Source organism: Mytilus edulis, chromosome 8, assembly GCF_963676685.1.
Source record: "Mytilus edulis chromosome 8, xbMytEdul2.2, whole genome shotgun sequence".
NCBI classification, from domain to species: Eukaryota; Metazoa; Mollusca; class Bivalvia; order Mytilida; family Mytilidae; genus Mytilus; species Mytilus edulis.
Genome location: NC_092351.1, coordinates 38,178,319 through 38,203,110, shown reverse-complemented (window position 1 = coordinate 38,203,110; position 24,792 = coordinate 38,178,319). Strand labels below are relative to the sequence as shown.

The following is a 24,792-nucleotide window of genomic DNA, read 5'->3' as shown; positions in this document are numbered from 1 at the left end:
AAAGTGTAACCTTCTTTGCAAAAGAATGCATTCTGTGTCCATGTTGAATTTTCATGACATTTTAAAGTCTTTTCACCAATCAATGTAAATCCCTCTTGACAGTCCATTTCAATTGTACTATTAACAGCCCATGAAGAATTGACAAGGATGGCTGAGTTGTTGTAGTCATCACTAGGGTCGCCACAGTCTTAAAGTAGAAATTAGAAAAGTGTTAAGTACGGTGGCGGATCCAGAACTTTTCATAGGGGAGGGGGGGGGGGGCGCTGACTGACCTAAGGGGGTCCTATCCAGTCAAACTTCATCTATTCCCTATATAATCGACCAATTTTTTCCGAAAGGGGGGCAATCAACGTCTACAGCAACTAAGAGATTATGATATTATATCTGTAGTGGTATAATGCGACTTGTTAATAATTATCAATATACACTCAATCATTTATTTGCTGCCATTTAGTATCTAATGAAAGCAGTGGAGTGCAATCATGACCATAGAACCATGCATAACATGAAAGAAAAACGTGACGAAAAAGAAGGGTTTTACGGAAAAGTGAATATAGGGATAAAAATAGTTATAACAAAAAGAATAACCAATTTAAATACAAAAATGAGGTGCTAAAATGTAAAGAATGCAAAATACACAATAGGTAATATATTGCATAAAATTGAAAGAATAATGAAATAAGCCTCTGAAAAGGTACGAGCTTAAGATACCACTCCCATTCATTTTAAACTTACTATAGGAATGCATTTCAGAGAGCCGTGGTGTAGTAGTTAGTGCATCGGTCTACTTTCACAAAGGTTCCTGGTTCGATTCCCGTTCGGTATGAACATTTCAGGGACTGAATTTTCGGCTCTCCCTTGACACCATTTGCGAGTATGATCTTTAGGAAACGATGATAGTCCGTCGGAAGGGGACGATAAATGGCTGACCTGTGTTAAGAGAGAGCCATATCTCTTGCACGTTAAAGACACCCTTGTAGATTTCGAAAAAGAGCAGGCCAATGCCGCTACAAGGTAGCACTCGCATCCGCAAAGTGGAAAGGGATTAATATAAGTTGCAGAACTTGTTTCCCAATCCACTATAAATAAATATGTTTAAATAAATAAATGCATTTCAGTACAGTATCATTAGATATAAAAGGTTTTACACAATGAGTCATATTGTGTTTTTTATTTCATCTTTTATTTGATGATTAATGCAAATATTTTATTCAAAACGACATATGCAAAAATCAAGAGGACAACAATCATTACAGTCTGATTGTACTGCGTATTTAGAAATAAACCTACTATTTACGCAAATGTATAGGTAAAATTTCAATAAAATTATCATATTGTATACGCTTTGCCTTTACACATACATTGTGTTGTACTCCATCTTTAAAACCAAGGTACGTCTTTAAAGTGATCTCCTGCGTAAACATTCAGTAGTGTAAATTTGTTTAACATACACATTTTCTTTTGAAACAAACCCATAAAATTAAAATAGTTTGATAGAATCGTTATACCAGAGGTTAATATGAATGTGGAATGGCGAAATGCTATTTCTGATAAATATATACGATGTTGAACATCTACCGGACTTTCCGTCGTCAAACTTTATTTAGAACTCAGAGTACATTATTTGTGCAAAAACACCTAATCCAGTGTTTTGATTAGCTGATATTTTAAATGTTTATGAGAGCAAGAACTGAAAGGATATTCAAGAACATATATACGGTAAGTATGGAAAGGGAGATGCAAAAGAGACCAGAGGGACATTCAAAGAATGCAATTATTTGGTTTTTTTTTTATTTAAGGAGTGTACACATGATTTTTTATGACCACCCTCTTTTCGTGTCACTTTACAAAACAGAACATTTCATTTTAGTTATAAGCAAATTTAAGATGACACTGTATAGGAGATGCTGCTTCTTACTATCAAAGGCCACCTGAGGTCACTCCGTTTTTTTCCTAAGATCTGGTTTTCCAAAGTGTTAGAATTCGTAATAACATAGTTGTCTTTTTTGTTTATTTCATCTTTTCCCCATGAAAGTGGCCTTAGAAATATCCATAAAGATTTAATATATATTATGGTCATGGTGACATGGTGTATTTTTCGTTCAAATTTAATTCTCAGGCACCAACCCCAAATACTAATATACATTCATTTATTAAAAGAAAGATAGTTCCGAAAGTTCATAATTGAAATAAATTATTATTTATTTCTTCATTTACATAGAAAACTTTTCAATTTACGGCCCAAGATAAAGATTTATTTATATCTTATATAATAGGTTTTAAGTTAACATTTTGAAGCATTTAAGACGGAACTTAGTTTTTATTGTATTTACTTTGAATCGGGATTGTAGATTCCTTATGGCTTATTTTTAATACTTTTCTAGAATTTTAGCAAATAGTCTTTGTCATGAGATTAACACTTTGACTCAAACCTATTTAGCTTTGGCAGTTACAAACTTGTAGACAGAGATTTAATTAAGCTGCTATTGTTATCTGCCTGAAATGTAGGTAATTTCAATTAGCACTTTTGATCAGGGCACGCTATTTTAGGACCGCCCTTATTTTTAAGAAATGACAAATCCCCCCTATTTTTCTAAAAACCTAGAAATCCGATTGGTTTAACAGAAAATAATCCTAGAGGAAATTGAAATACTATTTCTTGGGAACAAATCACTTACTGATTTGTTTCCAATTAATAAACATCTATATTTCAAGTTTCTCTTGGATTGTTTTCAGGTTAGTGAAATTACATTTATTTTATTGTATTATGAAATTCTTTTTATATCTATTTAAAAGAAGTCTTGAAACATAAAAAAAGAGTTGGCCATAATTGTAAATAATGTGCGCTAGATATGTGTATATAGATCAATTAATTATCCTTCTTTTCATTGCGAATACATGTTCATTTTAATGAAAATCCTATCTATAAATAGCTAGATTAAATCAAGTCCGATAACTCATTTCTGTTATGATAAAAATAGAAAAGGCGCTTTGTAAATGAAAGCAAGTTTTTACTTAGGAAAAGATGTTTAGAATCATGGTAAGACTTGGTTGCCTAAAGCCGATTGGCAGAATTTCTATAATATTATCTATAGCAAGGTTGTCTTAATATTCTATGCGTATAGAATCAGTTTTAATCTAAATATTTGTGTAATAATGTTGGCCCACAGGTAGCCATTGTTTTACTCGTGAACTGAAGCAATAGAAACTGTACTGTTATCAGCTGATATAAGAAAATGAATATACTATTTTATTCCTTCAATGTTTATCCTGAATAGTTTCCCCTATGACAGATTAAAGAATATTAGTAATTTCATCCCATGTTGAAAATGATTATCTCCCCTTATTTTTGTTTAAATCATCAGTTGTAAATAACTAATCTAGTGTATATAGTGTGTAATGCATTTTTAGTTAAAGAATCATACTCATATCTATGTTGTTCACAGTACACAATAACTTATCACCCTTTTAGCAGAATTTATACCTTGCAAGACACCCATGCATAAAAGTATGATTATCTCCCCTTAATTAGAAATGTATCAATTGTCAAATAAGTACTTATCTTATGAATAGAATCTCAACTACTTTACAAATTATAAAATGTAGGTCCACTCTTATCCAAAACTAAATAAAGGAGCTAGTCCCTCCCTTATTTATTATACATGTATTTAAATCCAGATTCTTTATGATTGACCCTTCATGTTCATAGGTTATCTTTGCAAGGTGTGTCTTTTGTTTGTTTGTTGTAGATAGTTTTTGTTTTTAGTATATTTTTATAATGAGGAATGTTTAGTATTTTAAATACCACCCAGTAAAGCTGAAAACTTGTATTTTATTAGGTACGCATAAGTATGTTGCATTTGTTTCTGAATTTCACTTTATCGCTTTTTTTTCAGTAGTATTCACTACGTCTTAATGTTGATTGTTTGAGTTTCACAAATTAATGATAATGATGTGTATTGCTATATAGGTTTTGCTTTATACATCACAAATATGTATGTTTATATGTATCATCGATAATATCCATTAACCCATGATTTTAGTGTATAGCCCTTTGTATTGTACTTGTATTGCTTTTTATATATATAGACTTACTGATTTGTTTCCAATTAATAAACATCTATATTTCAAGTTTCTCTTGGATTGTTTTCAGAACCCCAGTGAAGGATCGCATTCGATTACTGGTATACCCAAGTTGACCCGACACAACACCCTCATCCATACAAACATCAACATCCACAACAAACAAGCGAAATTCACACTCTGTCAATTGGTGGAGCGACTTAAAGATCCCTAGTGTAGGAGAATATATGTGGACCAGATCCAGTGATATTGTTTGCCTCAAATAACAGCCGAAATTCGGCCTTTTCCCCTAGAGAAAATTCCCAATTACTAAAAAAAATGGCTTAAAATTCCTCCCAAAAAGTTCTACATTTTCCCTAAACAGTGATGGCATTGGTAGTAATGTTTGTAAATATCGTATTCATGTTATTATTTTGATATTATAAAGCACTTTTGAGATCCGGTTTTCTGATCAGAATCATCATGGTGTTTGTAACACATGTGGTTTTCAATGCATTAAGTACCATCATTGCTTCTGTTTCTTTCCCCTCTCCTAAAAGTACCTTCCAGGTTGAAAATGTCTGACAACCAAAATGTACATGAAAAAACAGTGCAAAAAAATCAGCAAAGGTCAGTAAAAAATCGGAGATGTGTTTAGAATAATATTTCCCAATTTCAATAAAAATGTGCATTTTCCCCAATAAAAAACGGTAGAGGTAGTTTTGAAAAAAGACAACAATATCACTGAGATCCAAAGGACCAATAGACCTACATCACTCGTGGATGATAAGTATGTTTCCAGAAAATGGCACCCCCACAACATCAGATGGAGAAACAAACCTGATACTCCAACAACCAGGAACTTCTGGCCTCCAACAACCAGGAACTTCTGGACTCCAAAACTTAGCAACTTCCAGCCTCCAACAACCAGGAACTTCTGGACTCCAACAACCAGGAACTTCCAGCCTCCAACAACCTGGACCTTCAGGTCACCAAACAGCACCAACAACTAATGCTACAACAACAACAGTACCTACAACATCAACAGCAACAGTTCCAACAGTGAGTACTCATGCACCTGTCATATCATATCAACCACCACCTCAACCATCCAACCAACAAATACCGCCAGGTTTCCAGATAGAGCACAAAATAAATGTTCAAATAAAACCGTATGATGGGAAAGTTTCACCAAGTCAATGGTGGCAAAAGTTTTTAGCTTTTATAACACTTCAGCATATGACAAACAAGCAATATTATCATTACCGTTCCATTTAGAGGACAAACCAAGTGAATGGTTTTCAACCTTAGCTGATGAAGCAAAACAATCATTGGCAACAATCAAGACGGCTTTCATAAGCAGATTTCAACCTCAAGTCAGTTCAAGTATTAACTTGACAAAGTTAAAGCAGTCTCCAACCGAAAATATCGAAGATTATATTCATCGGGCAATTCAGTACAATAAGTATAGGAATGCCTCAGTACCGTTTTTGATAGAACTTGCTATTAATGGAATGAAATCCTCTATTGCCCACATAATTATTCCTCAACAACCACAAACTATTGAAGAGTTAAGGAAAATCGCATCAATAGCTGAAATGACAGTAAATCAAACAAAAACACTAGACGAAACCAACATCAATGACAGCGTCGAAAAATTTGTTGCATCAGCTGAAGCAAGACTCATGGACAATTTGGCAGAAAGATTCTCAAGTACCATCTCTGCAATAAATTCTTCAATGGACGAAAAAAATTACCAGCTACAATCCAAATACCTATAAACCGGTTGAAAACAACCAATATGTTCAACCACAATACCAACCACAACTCCAGAATAACTATCAGCCAATCCAGCAATTCCAACAATTCCAACCACGCCAACAATTCCAACCACGTCAGCAATTCCAACCACGCCAACAATTCCAACCACGTCAGCAATTCCAACCAAGACAGCAATTCCAGCCACAACAGCAGAATCGAACAAGATATCAGCAAACCACGAACCAGACACAGCAATGGTCACCACAAAACCAGACAAACCAAAATACAAATTGTATAGGCTGTGGTAAGTTTTGTATATCAAGGTCCAAATGTCCTGCATTTAATAAGTTTTGTTTAAAATGTGGTAAACAAGGTCATTTTCACTATGTATGCAATCAGGGTAATCAAAACTTTCAACAGTCTGTCAATTTCCAATAGGGGTGCGAGCCTGCTTGTAGGCAACATAGGTCTATAGGTGGGCATAATGACAATCACAATCATAAGGCAATTGTAAATTTGTTGACAACTTTTCATCCTCAAAAGAGTACTACACAAGTTTCTGTTGGTGACACGAGAACTCATGCTTTGTTAGACAGTGGAGCAAATATTTCAGTTATGCATTCTAACTTTCTGAACAAAACTTCATATTCAAAAAACAAACTTCTTCCGCCTGATATACCATCTATAATTGCAGTGAATGGTGATCATGTCAGAATATTAGGCAAAATAAAAATCAAGGTCACAATAGGAGATAGAGACTATCAACAAATGGTCTATGTGCTTAACAAACTTCACCATTCATTGATATTAGGGGTAGATTTTTTGAAAAACTCAAAAGCACATTTGTGCTTTGACACAAACACAGTTACTTTAACAGACAACCCAAGCATATCAACTGTTATAAAAATGGACACAAAATCTGGTTTAGCAAGAGTCAAAAATGCTGTTATAATTCCTAAAATGTCTGAGAAAATCATATCAGTCAAAATTTCAAGACAAAAACATGGCGCAGAGGTTTTACTAGAACCACTTCACAATTTGGCTAGTCAAAACTTACTTGCTGCAAAATGTGTAGTCAAGGTAAACAAAAATAGAGGCTTTATAAAATTGCTAAACCCAACAAACAAAGATGTGCATTTAAGAGCAAACAGGGAATTAGCTACAGTTGAATGTTTACAAGGTGCAGAAATACACTCTTTTGATAAACCACAAGATGATTTTCACAATTTTTCTATTTCATCTATGAAATCTAGCAACACAAAACCTCCTAATAATATTCAATTTGATTTAGCAGATAGTGATTTAACAGAAGGTCAAAAGACAAAGCTAAATGCTTTCCTTAAAGAACATAGAGGTACTTTTGCTGCTGATATGAGTGAACTAGGTCTTACTAGATCCTATACCCATCACATCGAAACAATCCCAAACTCCCAAACAGTGAGACAAAATTTCTATAGACAATCCCCTCACATGGAGAAAGAAACAAACAAACACATTGATGAAATGTTGAAAAATGACATTATCCAGCACTCCACCTCCAACTGGTCTTCTCCAGTTGTTCTAGTCCGTAAAAAGGCACTTGGTAATGAGTCAGACAAAGTGGAATACAGATTTTGTATAGATTATAGAAAATTGAATCGGATATCTTTCGCACAAAATTTTCCTCTACCCCATCTAGATAGTGTATTCGATTCCATTGGAGAAGCTCAAGCAAAATTTTTCACATCACTCGATATGAGAAGTTCTTTTTGGCAAGTCCCACTAGACCCTAAAAGTCAAATCAAAAGTGCTTTTATCACTCAATCTGGTGTCTATCAATGGAAAAGAATGCCATTTGGTTTAAGAAACAGTAGCATTACTTTTGCTAGCATGATGTCTAATGTTTTAAGAGGGCTTAACTGGAAATCTGTTCTTGTGTATATTGATGACATCCTTATCTTCAGTCGCTCATTTGAGGAACATCTTTCACATATTGGCCAGGTTTTCACTCGGTTGAATGAAGCAAATCTTAAACTTCACCCTTCAAAATGTCATTTTGCAGTAAAACAGTTAAAGTTTTTAGGTCACATTATTTCTAGAGATGGAGTTGAAGTAGACTCAGAGAAAACTAGAGCAGTCAGTGAGTATCCTATCCCAAAAACCCAAAAACAAGTTCGTAGCTTTCTTGGCATGGCAAATTATTACAGGAGGTTCATCAGGAATTACTCCCAGATTGTGAGTCCTTTAAATGCTCTTCTTAGAAAAGATAAATCTTTTGATTGGACTGAGGACTGTGAACAATCTTTTCAAACAATCAAAAATGCCTTGATCTCAGCACCTGTTCTTTCCTATGCTAATAGCTCTAAACCTTTCATCTTGACATGTGATGCTTCAAATCAAGCCATAAGCTATATTCTAGGTCAAAAAGATGATGAGGGCAAGGAATATGTCATTTGTTATGGAGGTAAATCATTAACCTTAGATGAAAGAAAATGGACAACTTCTGAAAAAGAATGTTATGCTGTGATTAAAGGTATTGAAGCTTATCGTCCCTACTTGGCAGGTACTCATTTCACCATAATTACTGACCATAGAGCACTTGTATGGTTACAAACTGCAAAACACACAGGTCGTTTAGAAAGATGGGCATTAAAAATTCAATATCTTAACTTTGACATAGTCCATAGACCAGGAAAAAGCAATGTTGTAGCCGACTGCCTTAGTCGTCGCCCTTATGATGATTCAGACTCTTCTTCTGCTAATGTTTGTTCTCTTCAAAATGATATTCCATGTGATGAAGATGGTTATCAACGTGAGGTCACTTTTGTCTATGCAAATGATTCTGAGGACTCTTTTCCTTCTATTTCTGCTTTAGAGGTTGGTCCTGATATAAATGATATCATAGGTAACAATACATCTCTGTCAGAGCTACAAAAGAACTGTGAGGATTTCAAAGAAATCTATGCATATCTATCTGACAAAACTCTTCCAGATGACACAAAAACCATTAGGCATATTATTTCAGAAAGTGCATTCTATTCCATTCAAAATAATGTGTTATACCACTGGTATCAAAGGTGTTGCAGAAATGTCCAAGAAGAGTTGCGTCACATTCTACAAATTGCTTTACCTAAATGTTTAAGGCTTGATGCTCTAAAATCCTATCATGACTCTTTAGCAGGAGGTGGCCATCTTGGCGTTGAAAAATGTAGATCTTCTCTCTTGCAAAATTATTGGTGGCCAGCAATGCATGCAGATGTAGTTGAATATATAAAGTCTTGTGACTGATGTCAAAGAGCAAAAAGAAACTATGATCCAAACAAACCTCCTCGGTCTCCAATGCCACAAGCAGGTAGATTTGACAGATGGCATATAGATGTTCTAGGTCCTATTTATAAAACTGCTGACAACTATGAATTCATTCTTGTAGTCGTTGACGCTTTTACTCGCTGGTGTGAGGCATTTCCCCTTCGAACTCAATCAGCAAAAGAAATAGGTACTGTTCTTTACAATGAGGTAATAACTCGTTACGGAGCACCAAGGTGCCTCACCTCTGATCGTGGAGCTGCTTTTACTTCAAAACTCATACGAGCTATCTGTGAAATATTTGAGGTCACAAAACATTACACAAGTTCTTATCATCCAAATACAAATGGTACGGTTGAGCGTCAAAACAGTACACTTGCTGCCTCTTTGAGAACATATTGCAATAATGATCAGAAAAATTGGCCAGCCTTGATTCCTAGTATAATGATGGCATTTCGTCGTGCCCCATCAAACAACACAACAAAATTCTCACCTTTCTACATGGTCTTTGGTCAAGAGATGAGGTTGCCCTTTGATATTGCATTAGAACCAAAAGATTCTTTGCCTCCAGACAGTAGACACTTTATACAAGAATTTCTATCTAACTTGAAAATGGCTCATGAAATTGGTCTGAAAAATGAAACAGAACAAAAGGCCAAAGATAAAGAGCGCCATGACCTCAAAGCCAAGATACCTGAATTATCCATTGGTGACCAAGTTTTATTGAAAATACAAAAAACACCAAAAGGTCTCATGCAAGCTTTATGACAAATCTGAAGGTCCTTATCGTATCATAGAGCTTGGCCCTAACTACACATATAAGCTAAAAAGACTTTCTGATCATCGTATTTATCCTTCCCTTATAAATGCCACAAATTTGAGACGCTATTACCCCCCTGGACCTGTCAGAAGAAAATATGATGACCCACCTGAAGCTGAAATTCCACAAAATAATGACCCACCAGAACAGAATGCAGATATCAATGATGACACACAACAACAAGTAGATGGAGATGTTGCCCCAACTCAGCAGAATCCAAACCCCCCAACTCAGCAGAATCCAAACCCCCCAACTCAACAGAATCCAAAACCCCCAATTCAACAGAATCCAAAACCCCAAACTCTGCCCACTATAGACCCCAGTACAAAATATGTAGTTAAAGATCTATTGAAAGGTCGATACAAAAATGGACACAGACAAACTCGAGTAGAATGGGCAGATAATTCACGTACATGGGAACCAGATACCAGTTTTGACCCAGATATAATAGAAGAAATAGACCGCATATTCACCAAGAAAGGAAAACGCAAAAGGTCACTGTTTAACAAAAAGAATATATCCTTCCTCAGGCCTCAACATAAAAAGTCTGAATTCTCAGATAATTCTTAGGTATGATTAGCCCCCCTTACCCAGAAAGAAAATCTTAGATGTAATAAGCCCCCCTTCCCCCATACACACAGGTATAGATGATATTGAATCCCCCATTGAACACATATGTTTTTCGACCCCCAAACCCACACACCCTTGTACTGCGATAGGTTTAGACTAATACCGTTATGGTGATTTGATGGTCAATAGACACACCGGTTATATAGACATTTTTCTGATGAGGAACATTGCGCATATCATTTAATTATTTTTTCTCCCTCGTTCATAGGATAATTCTTATCAGAAATATAAAATTCATTTTAGAATAACACAAATTAAATTTAGAGAGAAAACAGAATATTATGTGTTGTGGTCATGTTTGTGTTAGTAGCTGGTTCTACTGTCTTAGTGCTAGATTGTATACTGTGTACAGGTATACTTTCATCGACAATCAACACATAAGTTTTTGTTACAATTAAAACATACTTTTAAATAAAAGAAAAAGAAAAAAAAAAAAGATTAAAATATTTTTTTCATATTTTGTAGGTTTCTTGTTCGCTCATCAGAATAGTCTTCTCTACTCCATCATAGTCATATTAAGCCTCATCACAGTACTGTTATCCCCCATAAATGGAAAACTCACCCAAAGAATCAACTATGGAAATGTAATTAAAGAACAAATCCAGTCATTTATTACCCAAGAATCATGGTTACCCACTTTCCAGATTGAGTCACCCAAGACCATTGAAGAACAACCCATATTTACACAAAAGTTTGAACCAGAGGCAACATGGCCTGATTCAAACACCATTCTCATTGTTTTTACTACTGGTATCTCCAGAATAGTAATTGTCTTTTGTATTTTCATGTTATGTAAAGTTCGTAAAATGGCAGTAACACTACTTATTTTACAACAGTCACTACAAATACATTCACAAACCATGCCATCATTCATATATCGCAATCCAAATGTCAAGGATGAATCTCCATCTATCATTGAAAAGTTGATGAAACAAGAGTTTTCGTGGAGCCATGTATCTGTTATTTTGAATACCATTGTATTAATATTTCTGATTTTTATCATATACTCTTTGTACAAATCAAAAAATCAAAAGTCAACAAAAGTCATGCTTGAAATAACTTCAGGTGGAAGTTGTGTAACAGTGCCAATACTAAGTTTGTCATTATGTCCATCCTATTACAATTTTCCTGTACCAAAAGTACATGATCTCTCAATATCTGCATTTCCTCAATCAAAATTATTTGTTTCATGGTCATCATTTATTATTACAAACAGAGTTACTGGACAGACTGTTAAAATACCATCCACTATAGATATTAATATCATTACTCGTCATAAAATTAGTCAGATTATAAATCAACCATTTAATGTCTATGTTTTGATAACCCATCAAGGTTTTGCCTCCACACTGAATCCATCTTGTTTACCACAGTCTAATGATCATGTTGATGATGTTCATGTAAAGGTTGATGAAACAACCTCAATATATCCAAAGCTTGATTGACTCAACAAATTGCAATATAACTTCTAGTGTAAAAAAAAAAAAATAAACACTTACTATTTCATTTTTGAATCTTATATATATATATTTTAAACATTGATGTTCAATAAGTGTAAACTCGCCCTTGTTAAATTACTTTCATTTAAAAATAACCTTTAAAACAACTTTATGCAAATTGTTTGTGTTTTTAAATTGAGTCAATTAGGCTGTTCCATAATTTTTAGAAAAATCAGGACCTTGATTACAAAACCAATCTCTGCATATTTGTTTTCTATATATTTTAATTGGTATTGTCTATATATGTATTATAATTTTTATGTTTTACTTTGTATAAGAAAGAAACTTCTGTTACTAGTTTGTTTTTTCTACTAATATTTGTATATTGATATTTTTCAGAAGTGATATTAACATTTTGAAGCTTTGGGGTCCAAAGCAGTTGGGCCAAGGGGGAGTTGACATGGTGTATTTTTCGTTCAAATTTAATTCTCAGGCACCAACCCCAAATACTAATATACATTCATTTATTAAAAGAAAGATAGTTCCGAAAGTTCATAATTGAAATAAATTATTATTTATTTCTTCATTTACATAGAAAACTTTTCAATTTACGGCCCAAGATAAAGATTTATTTATATCTTATATAATAGGTTTTAAGTTAACATTTTGAAGCATTTAAGACGGAACTTAGTTTTTATTGTATTTACTTTGAATCGGGATTGTAGATTCCTTATGGCTTATTTTTAATACTTTTCTAGAATTTTAGCAAATAGTCTTTGTCATGAGATTAACACTTTGACTCAAACCTATTTAGCTTTGGCAGTTACAAACTTGTAGACAGAGATTTAATTAAGCTGCTATTGTTATCTGCCTGAAATGTAGGTAATTTCAATTAGCACTTTTGATCAGGGCACGCTATTTTAGGACCGCCCTTATTTTTAAGAAATGACAAATCCCCCCTATTTTTCTAAAAACCTAGAAATCCGATTGGTTTAACAGAAAATAATCCTAGAGGAAATTGAAATACTATTTCTTGGGAACAAATCACTTACTGATTTGTTTCCAATTAATAAACATCTATATTTCAAGTTTCTCTTGGATTGTTTTCAGGTTAGTGAAATTACATTTATTTTATTGTATTATGAAATTCTTTTTATATCTATTTAAAAGAAGTCTTGAAACATAAAAAAAGAGTTGGCCATAATTGTAAATAATGTGCGCTAGATATGTGTATATAGATCAATTAATTATCCTTCTTTTCATTGCGAATACATGTTCATTTTAATGAAAATTAAGAGTTCAAAGCCTATCTATAAATAGCTAGATTAAATCAAGTCCGATAACTCATTTCTGTTATGATAAAAATAGAAAAGGCGCTTTGTAAATGAAAGCAAGTTTTTACTTAGGAAAAGATGTTTAGAATCATGGTAAGACTTGGTTGCCTAAAGCCGATTGGCAGAATTTCTATAATATTATCTATAGCAAGGTTGTCTTAATATTCTATGCGTATAGAATCAGTTTTAATCTAAATATTTGTGTAATAATGTTGGCCCACAGGTAGCCATTGTTTTACTCGTGAACTGAAGCAATAGAAACTGTACTGTTATCAGCTGATATAAGAAAATGAATATACTATTTTATTCCTTCAATGTTTATCCTGAATAGTTTCCCCTATGACAGATTAAAGAATATTAGTAATTTCATCCCATGTTGAAAATGATTATCTCCCCTTATTTTTGTTTAAATCATCAGTTGTAAATAATTAATCTAGTGTATATAGTGTGTAATGCATTTTTAGTTAAAGAATCATACTCATATCTATGTTGTTCACAGTACACAATAACTTATCACCCTTTTAGCAGAATTTATACCTTGCAAGACACCCATGCATAAAAGTATGATTATCTCCCCTTAATTAGAAATGTATCAATTGTCAAATAAGTACTTATCTTATGAATAGAATCTCAACTACTTTACAAATTATAAAATGTAGGTCCACTCTTATCCAAAACTAAATAAAGGAGCTAGTCCCTCCCTTATTTATTATACATGTATTTAAATCCAGATTCTTTATGATTGACCCTTCATGTTCATAGGTTATCTTTGCAAGGTGTGTCTTTTGTTTGTTTGTTGTAGATAGTTTTTGTTTTTAGTATATTTTTATAATGAGGAATGTTTAGTATTTTAAATACCACCCAGTAAAGCTGAAAACTTGTATTTTATTAGGTACGCATAAGTATGTTGCATTTGTTTCTGAATTTCACTTTATCGCTTTTTTTCGGTAGTATTCACTACGTCTTAATGTTGATTGTTTGAGTTTCACAAATTAATGATAATGATGTGTATTACTATATAGGTTTTGCTTTATACATCACAAATATGTATGTTTATATGTATCATCGATAATATCCATTAACCCATGATTTTAGTGTATAGTCCTTTGTATTGTACTTGTATTGCTTTTTATATATATAGACTTACTGATTTGTTTCCAATTAATAAACATCTATATTTCAAGTTTCTCTTGGATTGTTTTCAGAACCCCAGTGAAGGATCGCATTCGATTACTGGTATACCCAAGTTGACCCGACACAACACCCTCATCCATACAAACATCAACATCCACAACAAACAAGCGAAATTCACACTCTGTCAATGGTTTGATGAGCTTTATAATGTTATGTGATATTTTCTTTCCACTGAATGATATGAAGTGTGTCTTGATTGTAAGCATTTGGTAAATAGATAACATTGTGGTGTCAAATTGATACCCCATTAAGAGTTTTCATATAGGGTTTTAAACAAGTTCTAAATGCATATTAATGTGTGTAAACAAGACCAAAAATAATAGACTATTCGCTGTCAATGATAATTTATTTTATTGGGTGAACAATTTTAGCTGTTCATGATAACTTATTTTCTGGGGTGACCATTTTCCATTTGTAACACAGTGTTGAGGAATATTGATACATTTTTCAAGATCAAAGTCAATTAAGAATACAATTAGGTGATTTAACATGCACGCTTATACATTTAATCATCGTTGTTTAAAGATGGACGAAAGATACCAAAAGGACATTCAAATTTTTATGTCGAAAATAAAAGGACAACGCCATGGCTAAAAGAGAAAAAGACCATTAGACAAACAAAAGTACAAAAAACGCAACATAGTTAAACATCCTTGGCATTTAAATATTTTGGTTTTAGCGTTCCTGATATTAAAAACCTAAGGTGTCGACTTTCGAAGGGAAAGTTGAACTTAGATTGTGAAGGGTGTTATTTTAATGCCCCTGTTGGTCGTGAAGCTTTGTGATGAACAAGGGCAATAATCCAGTAGTTTCCTATTATCGCTCAGTATAAAATACAAACAGTTTCAACCATGAAAAAACAACAGCTATTCAGTTTGACGTTTTACTAGTTATTCACAAAAGCAAATCCAATTTCTCCGACTTGTCATTGACCTATGATAAAATGGTAAATCCAGACGTAGTTGGTCACACGGACTGTTTATCATTCCGGTGCTTACGGCAAAATTACTTTATACTCAATTTATGTGTATGGCTGTAAGGACTGACTTTTTTTCTAATACACCTATTTGCATTTTACTACTATAATATATGTATGTAAAACTAACCAGCTAAGCATTCAAACTTATTTAACTGCCATCTAGAAGTTTCTAAACATGTTATATTATTATCTCCTGTCAAGGAATATCTGTCATTACATCCCATGATCACAGTGGAACCTATGGCCAATGAGATTTTATGAACAGTTTTTGAGTTAGCATAATCCTTTTCTGGATCAGAACAGTCTGAAATAAGTAGAATATTACTAAAACCTTTCTATTTCAACCATTTTCAGGTGAATAAACATACAGATGGGAAGAGAAAATGGAACAAAAATATTACAATAATTATTTATTTAAAAAATACAACAAAAAATACACGCTAACTACAAAATCTGCAATTTGTCTGTTTTCCCTTTGATCTTACTGCCTAATAATTTTTAGGTCATGGACAGAACTTAATTATCAAAAATATTCGGCAATGACGTCATGTATCCGTATAGCAACGTCATGTGCTGTAGTCTGCACATGTCAATTTATCAATTTGAAGGACATTCAAACTTTTATGTCGAAAATAAAAGGACAACGTCATGGTTAAAAGAGAAAAAGACCATTAGACAAACAATAGTATAAAAAAAACGCAAACATAGTTAAAAATCCTTGGCTTTTAAACATTTCGGTTTGAACATTCCTGATATTAAAAACCTAAAGTGCCGACTCAAGAAGGGAAAGTTGACCTTAGATTGTGAAGGGTGTTATTTTAATGCCCCTGTTGGTCGTGAAGCTTTTCTATGGTTTTGGTTCATAAGCGTCCTTGGTTTTAAAATATTTGGTTTGAATGATTTCGGATGAAGGTTGATCCAGAAATGACCTTCAGACACATTAAATTTAAAAAAAAAGTTATATTTGCGTTTTCTATTTAGAGAAAATAGGATCATACAGTTTAGTATATTTTTTTATAAAGTCAAATAAATGGCAATGACTTTTTTTTACCTCGTTGACAAATGAACTCAGGAGCCCAACTTCCATTTGCATAGCATGTAATCTCATCAACAGTATAAGCAGGCGTAAAATAATCATGACAGGAAAGCTCTGTTATCTTTGATGTTACGTATGTCTTGTTGCTGTTAGCTGAACCATTGGTAATATTTGGCCTATAACATTCTGTAAAATATTTTTTCTTTATCAATATTTTAAAAATCAATTTAATTTTAGACTTCTAAAAGAGTGCTTGATACAGTATATTTCTGATTTTTAAAATTTGAATGTCACAGTGTCCATTCATTATACATGTTTCTCGTCAGCGGCCAATATCAATTTCGAAACGTCACTAAACAAACCCAATGTTTTTCATGTTTGTTCCTGCATGATATTTTTCGAATATGACAAAAATGTCCTTTGACAAAAATTAAATGTTATCTATTATAAGCACTATTTGTTGTGTTAACTGTGTTATTAGGGAAGGGGACTTAATCATTTATATATACACATTGACCTTTTAATTGTTAATGACGGTAACTAAACGGCGATCATAGTATTACAGTTTTTTTTAATTGTTGACGATGACAATACGGTGACCTAGAGTTGTTGACATCATTCGGGACATTTTTGCTATGACTTTTATTTTAATAGAAAGTAGGCGGGTTTTATTGCTATCAGATATATTTTGTTCTTAATATGTTAATGTGTTAGATAATTAAAAAGATTAATTTTTAATAAAATCATAGATTAATTTTTAATTTTTACTGTTGATTTGTTTACCATAAAATACACATTTAAATGGTTACTACTTTATGCACTACCATTCACCAATATAATTGAATTTGATCAGACCCGGACGATTTAGAGCTTCAGTTTTTCTGCCAACACTTCTCTATGTACCGACTGTATTTTCCCCACTACAATTCTTATTATTTTTTTTTTGTGTCTTTGACGTATTTACTCATTAACATCTTACATTTGCCTTTGTGTATATGTAGGACTCAAATCTATGGCGGGTTCCAAATCTATGGCAGATTCCTAATTTATGGCAAATGTGACGTGACAAACGCCAAACAACTCAAATCTATGGCAGATTTTTGTTTTTTCCAAATCTATGGCAGATTTGGGGGAAAGAGTAACATATAACGTCACAATTGAATAACGCCGCCATATTACATCCTTGCCGCCACTTACGATGGCGGAACCCATAGATTTTAACACTATTCAAGATGAAGGTATTTCCCAGACAACAATTTGTGGGTGGTTTCATCTGGGTGGTTTAAAGGAAGATGTCACCTATTATCCTGAAGAGGGACAAAATATGCAGTACCAGTCGAAGTCCGTGCTGAAAAAGGGTTTTCAGTACCGCATATTTTAGAAAAGGAGTTTTAGCAGTAGTTTACTGTCTACGGCTGGCACAGTTTATAAAGTGAAAGATAAAATTAACAGATACAAATTTGATTTAAATCATCATGATCCATCATCGAATAAAAAGATGGATTTACGATATCGCTGAAATAAATATTATTTGAAAATTCAAACTGTTCATTTTATTTGTTACTTTTTTAATTTTTGTTTTTATAAAAAGCGGCCTTTTTGTTTGTTAAAGGACTTATTAGTTGGTTTAATGAATGAGTTAAACAGGTACCATGCACAGATTAATAAATGTTTATTTTTACAGAGCACAACATTTTAATCTTTAGTCTGTATTAAGGTATATGAATTTATCATTTCAATGATGATTTTTTTTGGTTGACCATTATGGAATGTTTATTTAACAAATGTTTATAGACATGCTCCCGTTGTCGTAAATTTCAACTTGCTTAAGACAAGTCATTGGTCGAAAATGTACAGTACTGCATTGTTTTCTATTTGCACAAAATTTGCAATAGATTTGGAAACAACATAAATTCGCCATAGATTAGGACATTACACAACTTGCCATAGATTAGGTTGTAAAAAATCTTGCCATAGATTTGGGATGACATGACGTCACATTTACCATAGATTAGGAATCTGCCATAGATTTGGAACCCACCATAGATTTGAGTCCTACATATATGCCATAGAATATCGGTTTTTCTCATTTACTAGTAATACGTTTACCTTACCATTTTCCGCTGTAGAAATTAAAGAATGAAAAGTTTATGCAGGGGTTGATAGGGTTACAAAAACTAAAAAAACTACAGAGGAAAATTCAAAACGGAAATTGCCTAGTCAAATGGCAAAAAAAAAGCTCAAACTTTTCAAACGAATTGATGACGACTGTGATTGAAATTCATCGTAAGTCATAATAGAAAATGATTATTTTTTTTTTTTGTGAAAAGAGCCTCAATTGCGTTATTGTACTTGAAAGACAAGGTCAGTTTTGAAAATAATTAACTTTTTAAAAACTCGCCTTACTTTAGTTGCTTGTTTATACCGATACATATGAAAATACCAGTGCGTAGTCAGGAATATGACAGTTGTCATCCATTCGTCTGATGTGTTTGAACTTTTGAATTTGCCATTTGAAGAGGAACTTTACTTTTTGAATTTACCGCAGCTTTCAGTATTTTTTTAGCTACAGTTTTTGTATTATTATGATGATTTTCTAATAAAGTAGATAACCCAATATATATCGTATTAGGTATCTAACACACTGTGTAAAGAATTTATCTTACCGACTGTCTTAACATGTGTGGCATATCAAACTAGTTAAGTCTTTTATTCTAAGTATAAAGAAGCTGCTTTCATTTGTCTATACAGAAAACAAATGTAAACAATAGCAACTTGTTAGATTGAAATTAGTTTTACGATTTTATTTCTATCGTTCATCATTTATTTCTTCGTCAGTTGAAACCTTTCAAATTTTTCCTCAACACCATGTTGTTTTTATAAAGGGACGTAACACGACTACGTATTAACCGTGAATCAAAATATTCCCCGCCTATTTACCAAATATAAAATATACACGGTCTCCACACGATTGCTTTTAACCAATCATATTCCTAGAAATGTATAAGAGATAATATAACATTGAATATATTTTTGCATTCACGTTTGACACACTTCATCCCGAAGTTTGTAACGATTTTCTCTGATAAATGGATTCCATTTGGACTAGATACGATCCATTGACTCCTATCTATACTGTAACGTATTCGCCCCAAAGTGTAATTGAACTGCTAGATATTAAGACTATTGCCAGAGATAAGGCAAAAGTACGAAAAGTGGGAAAACATACTAAAATCGAAAAGTAACGAATAAGGAATAAAGAATAAGGATCGAACAGGTAACGAATAAGGAATAAGTAACTTATAGGTAAAGAAAAGGGAATACGGAATACGTAACGAATAGGTACGAATAAGGAATAAGTAACGAATAAGGGATACAAAAATATTCTAATATGACGACCTATTATCGTCAAACAGTATAATCGCATATATCTACCTTTAGGTAGCAATACACAGTTAGGAGTTTAGTTTTGCATTTTGGCCCCTGTGGATTTTTCAAATAGGAAAGTTCTTGTGTAATAAAATTCATTTTTAGACAGCTGAGTGCTAATTTAGCCTTCAAAGATGGTTTATAAGAGCATCAAGATTATTGTTTACATGTTTTATGGGCTGTTTTCTGTTTGACATTCTGTATTTTCATAGCTAGACTGACCATCGGTCCAGAAATTAATGTAATGTTTACAAACACTTTTTTTCTACATGAAGTTTTTGACGCAATTTTACAAAAAAATGAGACGAAAGACATATGATTTTCATTGGATTTGCTGAATGATATATGTACACAGTTTCAGAAAAGGTATTACTTCAAGCGATTGAAATCCTACTTTTAGCCAAATTTGGGGGAAATATGTGACACCTTTTCCCCCCTTTTTGCAATATTTTATAACAAATAAATGCAGATTGTTGCCATGGATACACCCAAAATAAATTATATTTTACCATTTTATATACTGGATATAAAATCAATGGAAGATTCTGATTACATACATATGCCCATACATGACACAAACAGTAAGCTTGGTATTGCAAGAAAGCAATGAAAAGGGGGTGGTAAAATTTATAAGGGCAAATTTTAATATTTTTTCCTAACTGTTTATTGCTACCTTAGCGCAAACGCAGTAATACACAAAAACGGCTGTTCCGCGTTCCCAGCAACTTATGTACACTACCAGATATTCTTAATTTTCGACACCAAAACCCCTTGTTTACGTAGGCAAAGATTCAAATACAACATATTTATCTCTATTCTACAGCAAAATAAACAAATTAGTCCATTTCAATTAATTTTTCATGGTAAAATTTCATTAAACCAAAATACCGAGAAATGATGTTATTGTCTTGGCATGGAAACGAAACGAGGTGACGTCACAAATATGTTTCCGTAAACAAAAAATAAAATGTAAATACCGGGCGTTTTACAGCTTTTTGTACTCATCAGAACGATTAAAATTACATTGAAAGTAAGTATATAAGTGAAAAATGCGATTGAAAAAAATCAAATCATTGAATTATATAATTTTACTAATATTATCAAAATTGGGTAAAAAGGAACAGCCAAAACAGTATCGTATGTATAGGACTCTCACGGTTAACAAAATTACCCAATTTATCCTATTAGAATCGAAATAATTCATGTCAGCCGTAGATTTGTTTTCATTTAACCATGGGTTGGGCATTTATATTCTTATTTTACCCCTCGCTAACGCTCAGGGTAAAATAATCGAATATAAATGCCCAACCAATTGTTAAATGAAAACATATATACGGCTGCCATGAATTATTTCTTAAGTAACGAATAAATAAGGAATAAGGAATAAGGAAAAGTAAAGAATAAGGAATAAGAAATCAACCTTAGAAAATGTTATTGCTTGTCAGAAGCAACATGCTGCATGCCATAAATTGATATGGAACAAAAGCACATTCAAGTATTTAAGTTCAATCCGGTTTTTGTAGTGGTTTGTGTTCTTTAATCATTTGTTTTCTGAGTATTGTTATCTACTTTGAATTAATTGTTTCTTATTATTCTCGAGTCTTAAGTGTTATATGTTCTTCGACGACTTATGGATTTGATTTTTTTCTTAATTTCTTCTTACTTAAAATTGAGAATGGATATGGGGAATGTGTCAAAGCGACAACGACCCGCCATAGAGCATAACACAGCCGAAGGCCACCAATGGGTCTTCAATGCAGCGAGAAACTTCCGCACCCGGAGGCGTCCCTCAACTGGCCCCTAAACAAATATGTATACTAGTTCATTGATACTTGAGAAATTAATTTTGATTAACTTGAATATGTACATACATATATGAAAATAGCTAAAGAATGATCATATGATAAATAATAAATACATATACCTGGTAGCGTAAAAGCACAGTCTTCATCATAATTCCCATCAAGATCATAGTCAGGTATGAACGTGTTATTTTGAAGAAGATATTTTTCAGGAACTGCAACATCCAGTGAAAAGTTCAATTAAAAAAAAAGAACCTCAACAATTCGAATACGTATAAATATATTATGCATATACTGTATCTGTACATAATTGATAAGATAAAACTATTGTCCTATGTTATTCAGTGAGAGCTGGAAGCTTAGATTGAATTATTACGCAAAAAGTCTTTATCTAACGTTGATGAAGCACTGGGGATTCTTATTTTAATAAAACATTGCATTGTTGTATGTAACTTTCGTAACGTTAAACTGAAGAAAAATAAAATCAGGAGGAGGAGAAATAAAACATAAATATAATAGGAAGATGACAGCCCCAGTTTAAGGAAAAGAAATGTCGACAGGCACTGGACTATCAAGGTACCAGGATATCCTGGAAAGGGACAGGAATTATGTATTACAACAGGCCACTTACGGACCGATTAAGACTGATGTGTTGTTCCAAACGCTTATTGAACGTACGGAATACTGCTGGCAGAGAGCGCTCTCACTTAAACTGGAACACGATTTAATGTCTCGATTCATATTTAACAATCCTCATATCCTAATACATGTACGACGTTTCTAATATGCTTAGTCTTTTACTGCAGGATATGATAAGTTCAAGGATGGTCATATGTTTTTACCCCATTAAATCATGGTCGATAATCAAAACGTCCTGAAACGACTTCAAACTGGTATTAACATTGTGGTTGCCATAACACTCACCAATAAGATTAGATTTTTTTGTATGTGGCCTACTAAATGTCCTTCAGCAATTTTTATAAAGGTAAATCAACATCTTTCCTTAATTTCACAAAAATTCTTTCGTTATTTCACACATGAGTATTTGACAATGAATTGTTTACTTAAAATCAAATTTCAGACTTAAGATAACAGCTAGTTAGGAACTTTTATATTCTTGTAGAAAAAGTCATATTAAAGGTTTTGTCATCATTCTAAAACAACTTGCTCATATATTTTTAATGTTGTTGCAACTACTGCATGTTACTGGCGTTCAATTCCTATTATTTCTATTTTTACTTTCTTAACACATTTACACATACATTGTATATTGATTTGAAAACAAAATTATATTCCTTAATCTGCATTCCTCATCATTTAGTAATGGTATCATGCCAAAAAAGAAAGGAATTAAGAAGTAACGATATGTATACTGCCGCGAGTTCAAAACATTAACTTAAGGATGTATTCTTCTTACTTTCAGTCTCGTTCAGTCTTGTTGAAATCTCGTTCTTGAATTATTTCCAAAACATGTGATACAAGTGGAAAATATCAATGAGTTTTAAAAATATTATAATCAAACATAACTCTGTGAAAAAATTGTGTATTTACAATGAATGGTTTTTGAGTAATCTAGTTTTCAAATTTTACGACCAATCAAGTCAGTATTTTTATCCAAAATTTTGAGAAAATGGGTGAGGGATACAAAAAATGATTTTACAAGAATTATGTACATCCAATATCATTTTGGTCTTTTCAAATTTCTTAGATATGTATTTTTTCAATCAATCGAGTATAACAAAAAAGTTGAAATAATATGCATTTTGTTCTAAAAACTGAGAAAAATCACAAAAATTGAGAGCATGGTAAATTTTACACAAAAAAGCGTCAAAATATGATAAAACTTTCTTATATTAACACCTACCTTTAGTTTTTTTTTAAATAAAATTTATCCAGATTGGTCCACTTCATCTTTAAAGAAAGTATGAAAAAAAGTTTAATTGTTGAACTGTGATTTTTTACACGATAATAGCCCAAAAGTAGGTAAAAATCGATGAAAAATTGGGAAATCATCAAAATTGGTCATTTTCAAAGGATTTTCAAAGGGCCGTAGCAAAAAAAAAAAAAAAAAGAAGTGCACCACTTTATGATTTTTTTTCAACAATTATATTGTTATATGCTTATAAACCGAAAATCAGGTTAAGAAAAAAAGTTTAATTCTAGAAATTTTTGGCTCCTCAGAGGTGTACATCCTTAAAAAATACGGAAATTGTTGATTCAAATGTACTCAAGTTTTCAATATACTTTAAAGAGTATACCTCAACATATCTTATAAATTTACTTACTAAAGTTGTAACCTTTTACTGTACAAATATAAATTTACTTACTAAAGTTGTAACCTTTTACTGTACAAATATAAATTTACTTACTAAAGTTGTAACCTTTTACTGTACAAATATAAATTTACTTACTAAAGTTGTAACCTTTTACTGTACAAATATAAATTTACTTACTAAAGTTGTAACCTTTTACTGTACAAATCTCTTCTTTGGTCAGACCATCACAATCCGGGTCCTCTGAATTATGTAAAGTACAGACCTGAATCATATTGATAATAAATAAATCAATGAATAGATGGAAAATGGCAAATGTTATAATAAGAAAAGGCAGACTAAAAATATTATTACAAATGTTTCAAGAAAATGATTGAAAGTGGAGACAACAATTTATAGTGTAGAATATCATTATTTATAAACAAATAAAAATAGATGAATACTTTTTGAACTAAAACCAGTAAAAATCATAATATCAACAAAACAGAATATCTATATCAGAACATTATTGTTTGATAGTGAAATGTCTATTTTTTGAAGAAAAAAAATATTCAATCCGATCATCAATGCTTTTCAACTTTGTACATGAAATGGTCCTTTTAATTATTTTGATCCAAGAGTCACTGATGAGTCTTTTGTAGGCGAAATGTGCGTCGATCTGGTGTACAAATTGTAAATCCTGATAGCTCTGGTGTGTTAACTATCAAGTTTGCTTGAATGAAATAACATTAACTTTACCATTTTTTCA

At 32.5% G+C, this 24,792-nt stretch overlaps 2 protein-coding genes across 2 annotated transcripts in view; one reads left to right on the top strand and one right to left on the bottom strand.

The window, feature by feature from the left end:
* LOC139486805 (E-selectin-like) overlaps positions 1-24,792 on the bottom strand; it is a 37,335-nt gene that overhangs the window by 11,776 nt on the left and 767 nt on the right. The window contains exons 2-5 of the mRNA XM_071271778.1: positions 24,225-24,309; positions 21,894-21,986; positions 16,556-16,726; positions 11-187 (exon numbers count right to left, since the gene is read on the bottom strand). Of these exons, the coding sequence (XP_071127879.1) occupies positions 11-187; positions 16,556-16,726; positions 21,894-21,986; positions 24,225-24,309 (526 nt within the window). The remainder of the gene's footprint in view (positions 1-10; positions 188-16,555; positions 16,727-21,893; positions 21,987-24,224; positions 24,310-24,792) is intronic.
* Positions 4,855-12,044, top strand: LOC139486642 (uncharacterized). The gene is made up of 3 exons (XM_071271568.1): positions 4,855-5,234; positions 5,793-6,127; positions 11,024-12,044. The coding sequence occupies exons 1-3, from the start codon at positions 4,855-4,857 to the stop codon at positions 12,001-12,003; spliced, it is 1,695 nt and encodes a 564-aa protein (XP_071127669.1). The 3' UTR covers positions 12,004-12,044.

Excerpts from the sequence above, each read along its gene's own strand:
- LOC139486642 (XM_071271568.1), top strand. The coding sequence starts at position 4,855 with ATGTTTCCAGAAAATGGCACCCCCACAACATCAGATGGAGAAACAAAC. Across the intron at positions 5,235-5,792 it reads ATAAATGTTCAAATAAAACC|AATTCTTCAATGGACGAAAA; the intron begins GTATGATGGGAA and ends ATCTCTGCAATA. Across the intron at positions 6,128-11,023 it reads TACAAATTGTATAGGCTGTG|GTTTCTTGTTCGCTCATCAG; the intron begins GTAAGTTTTGTA and ends CATATTTTGTAG.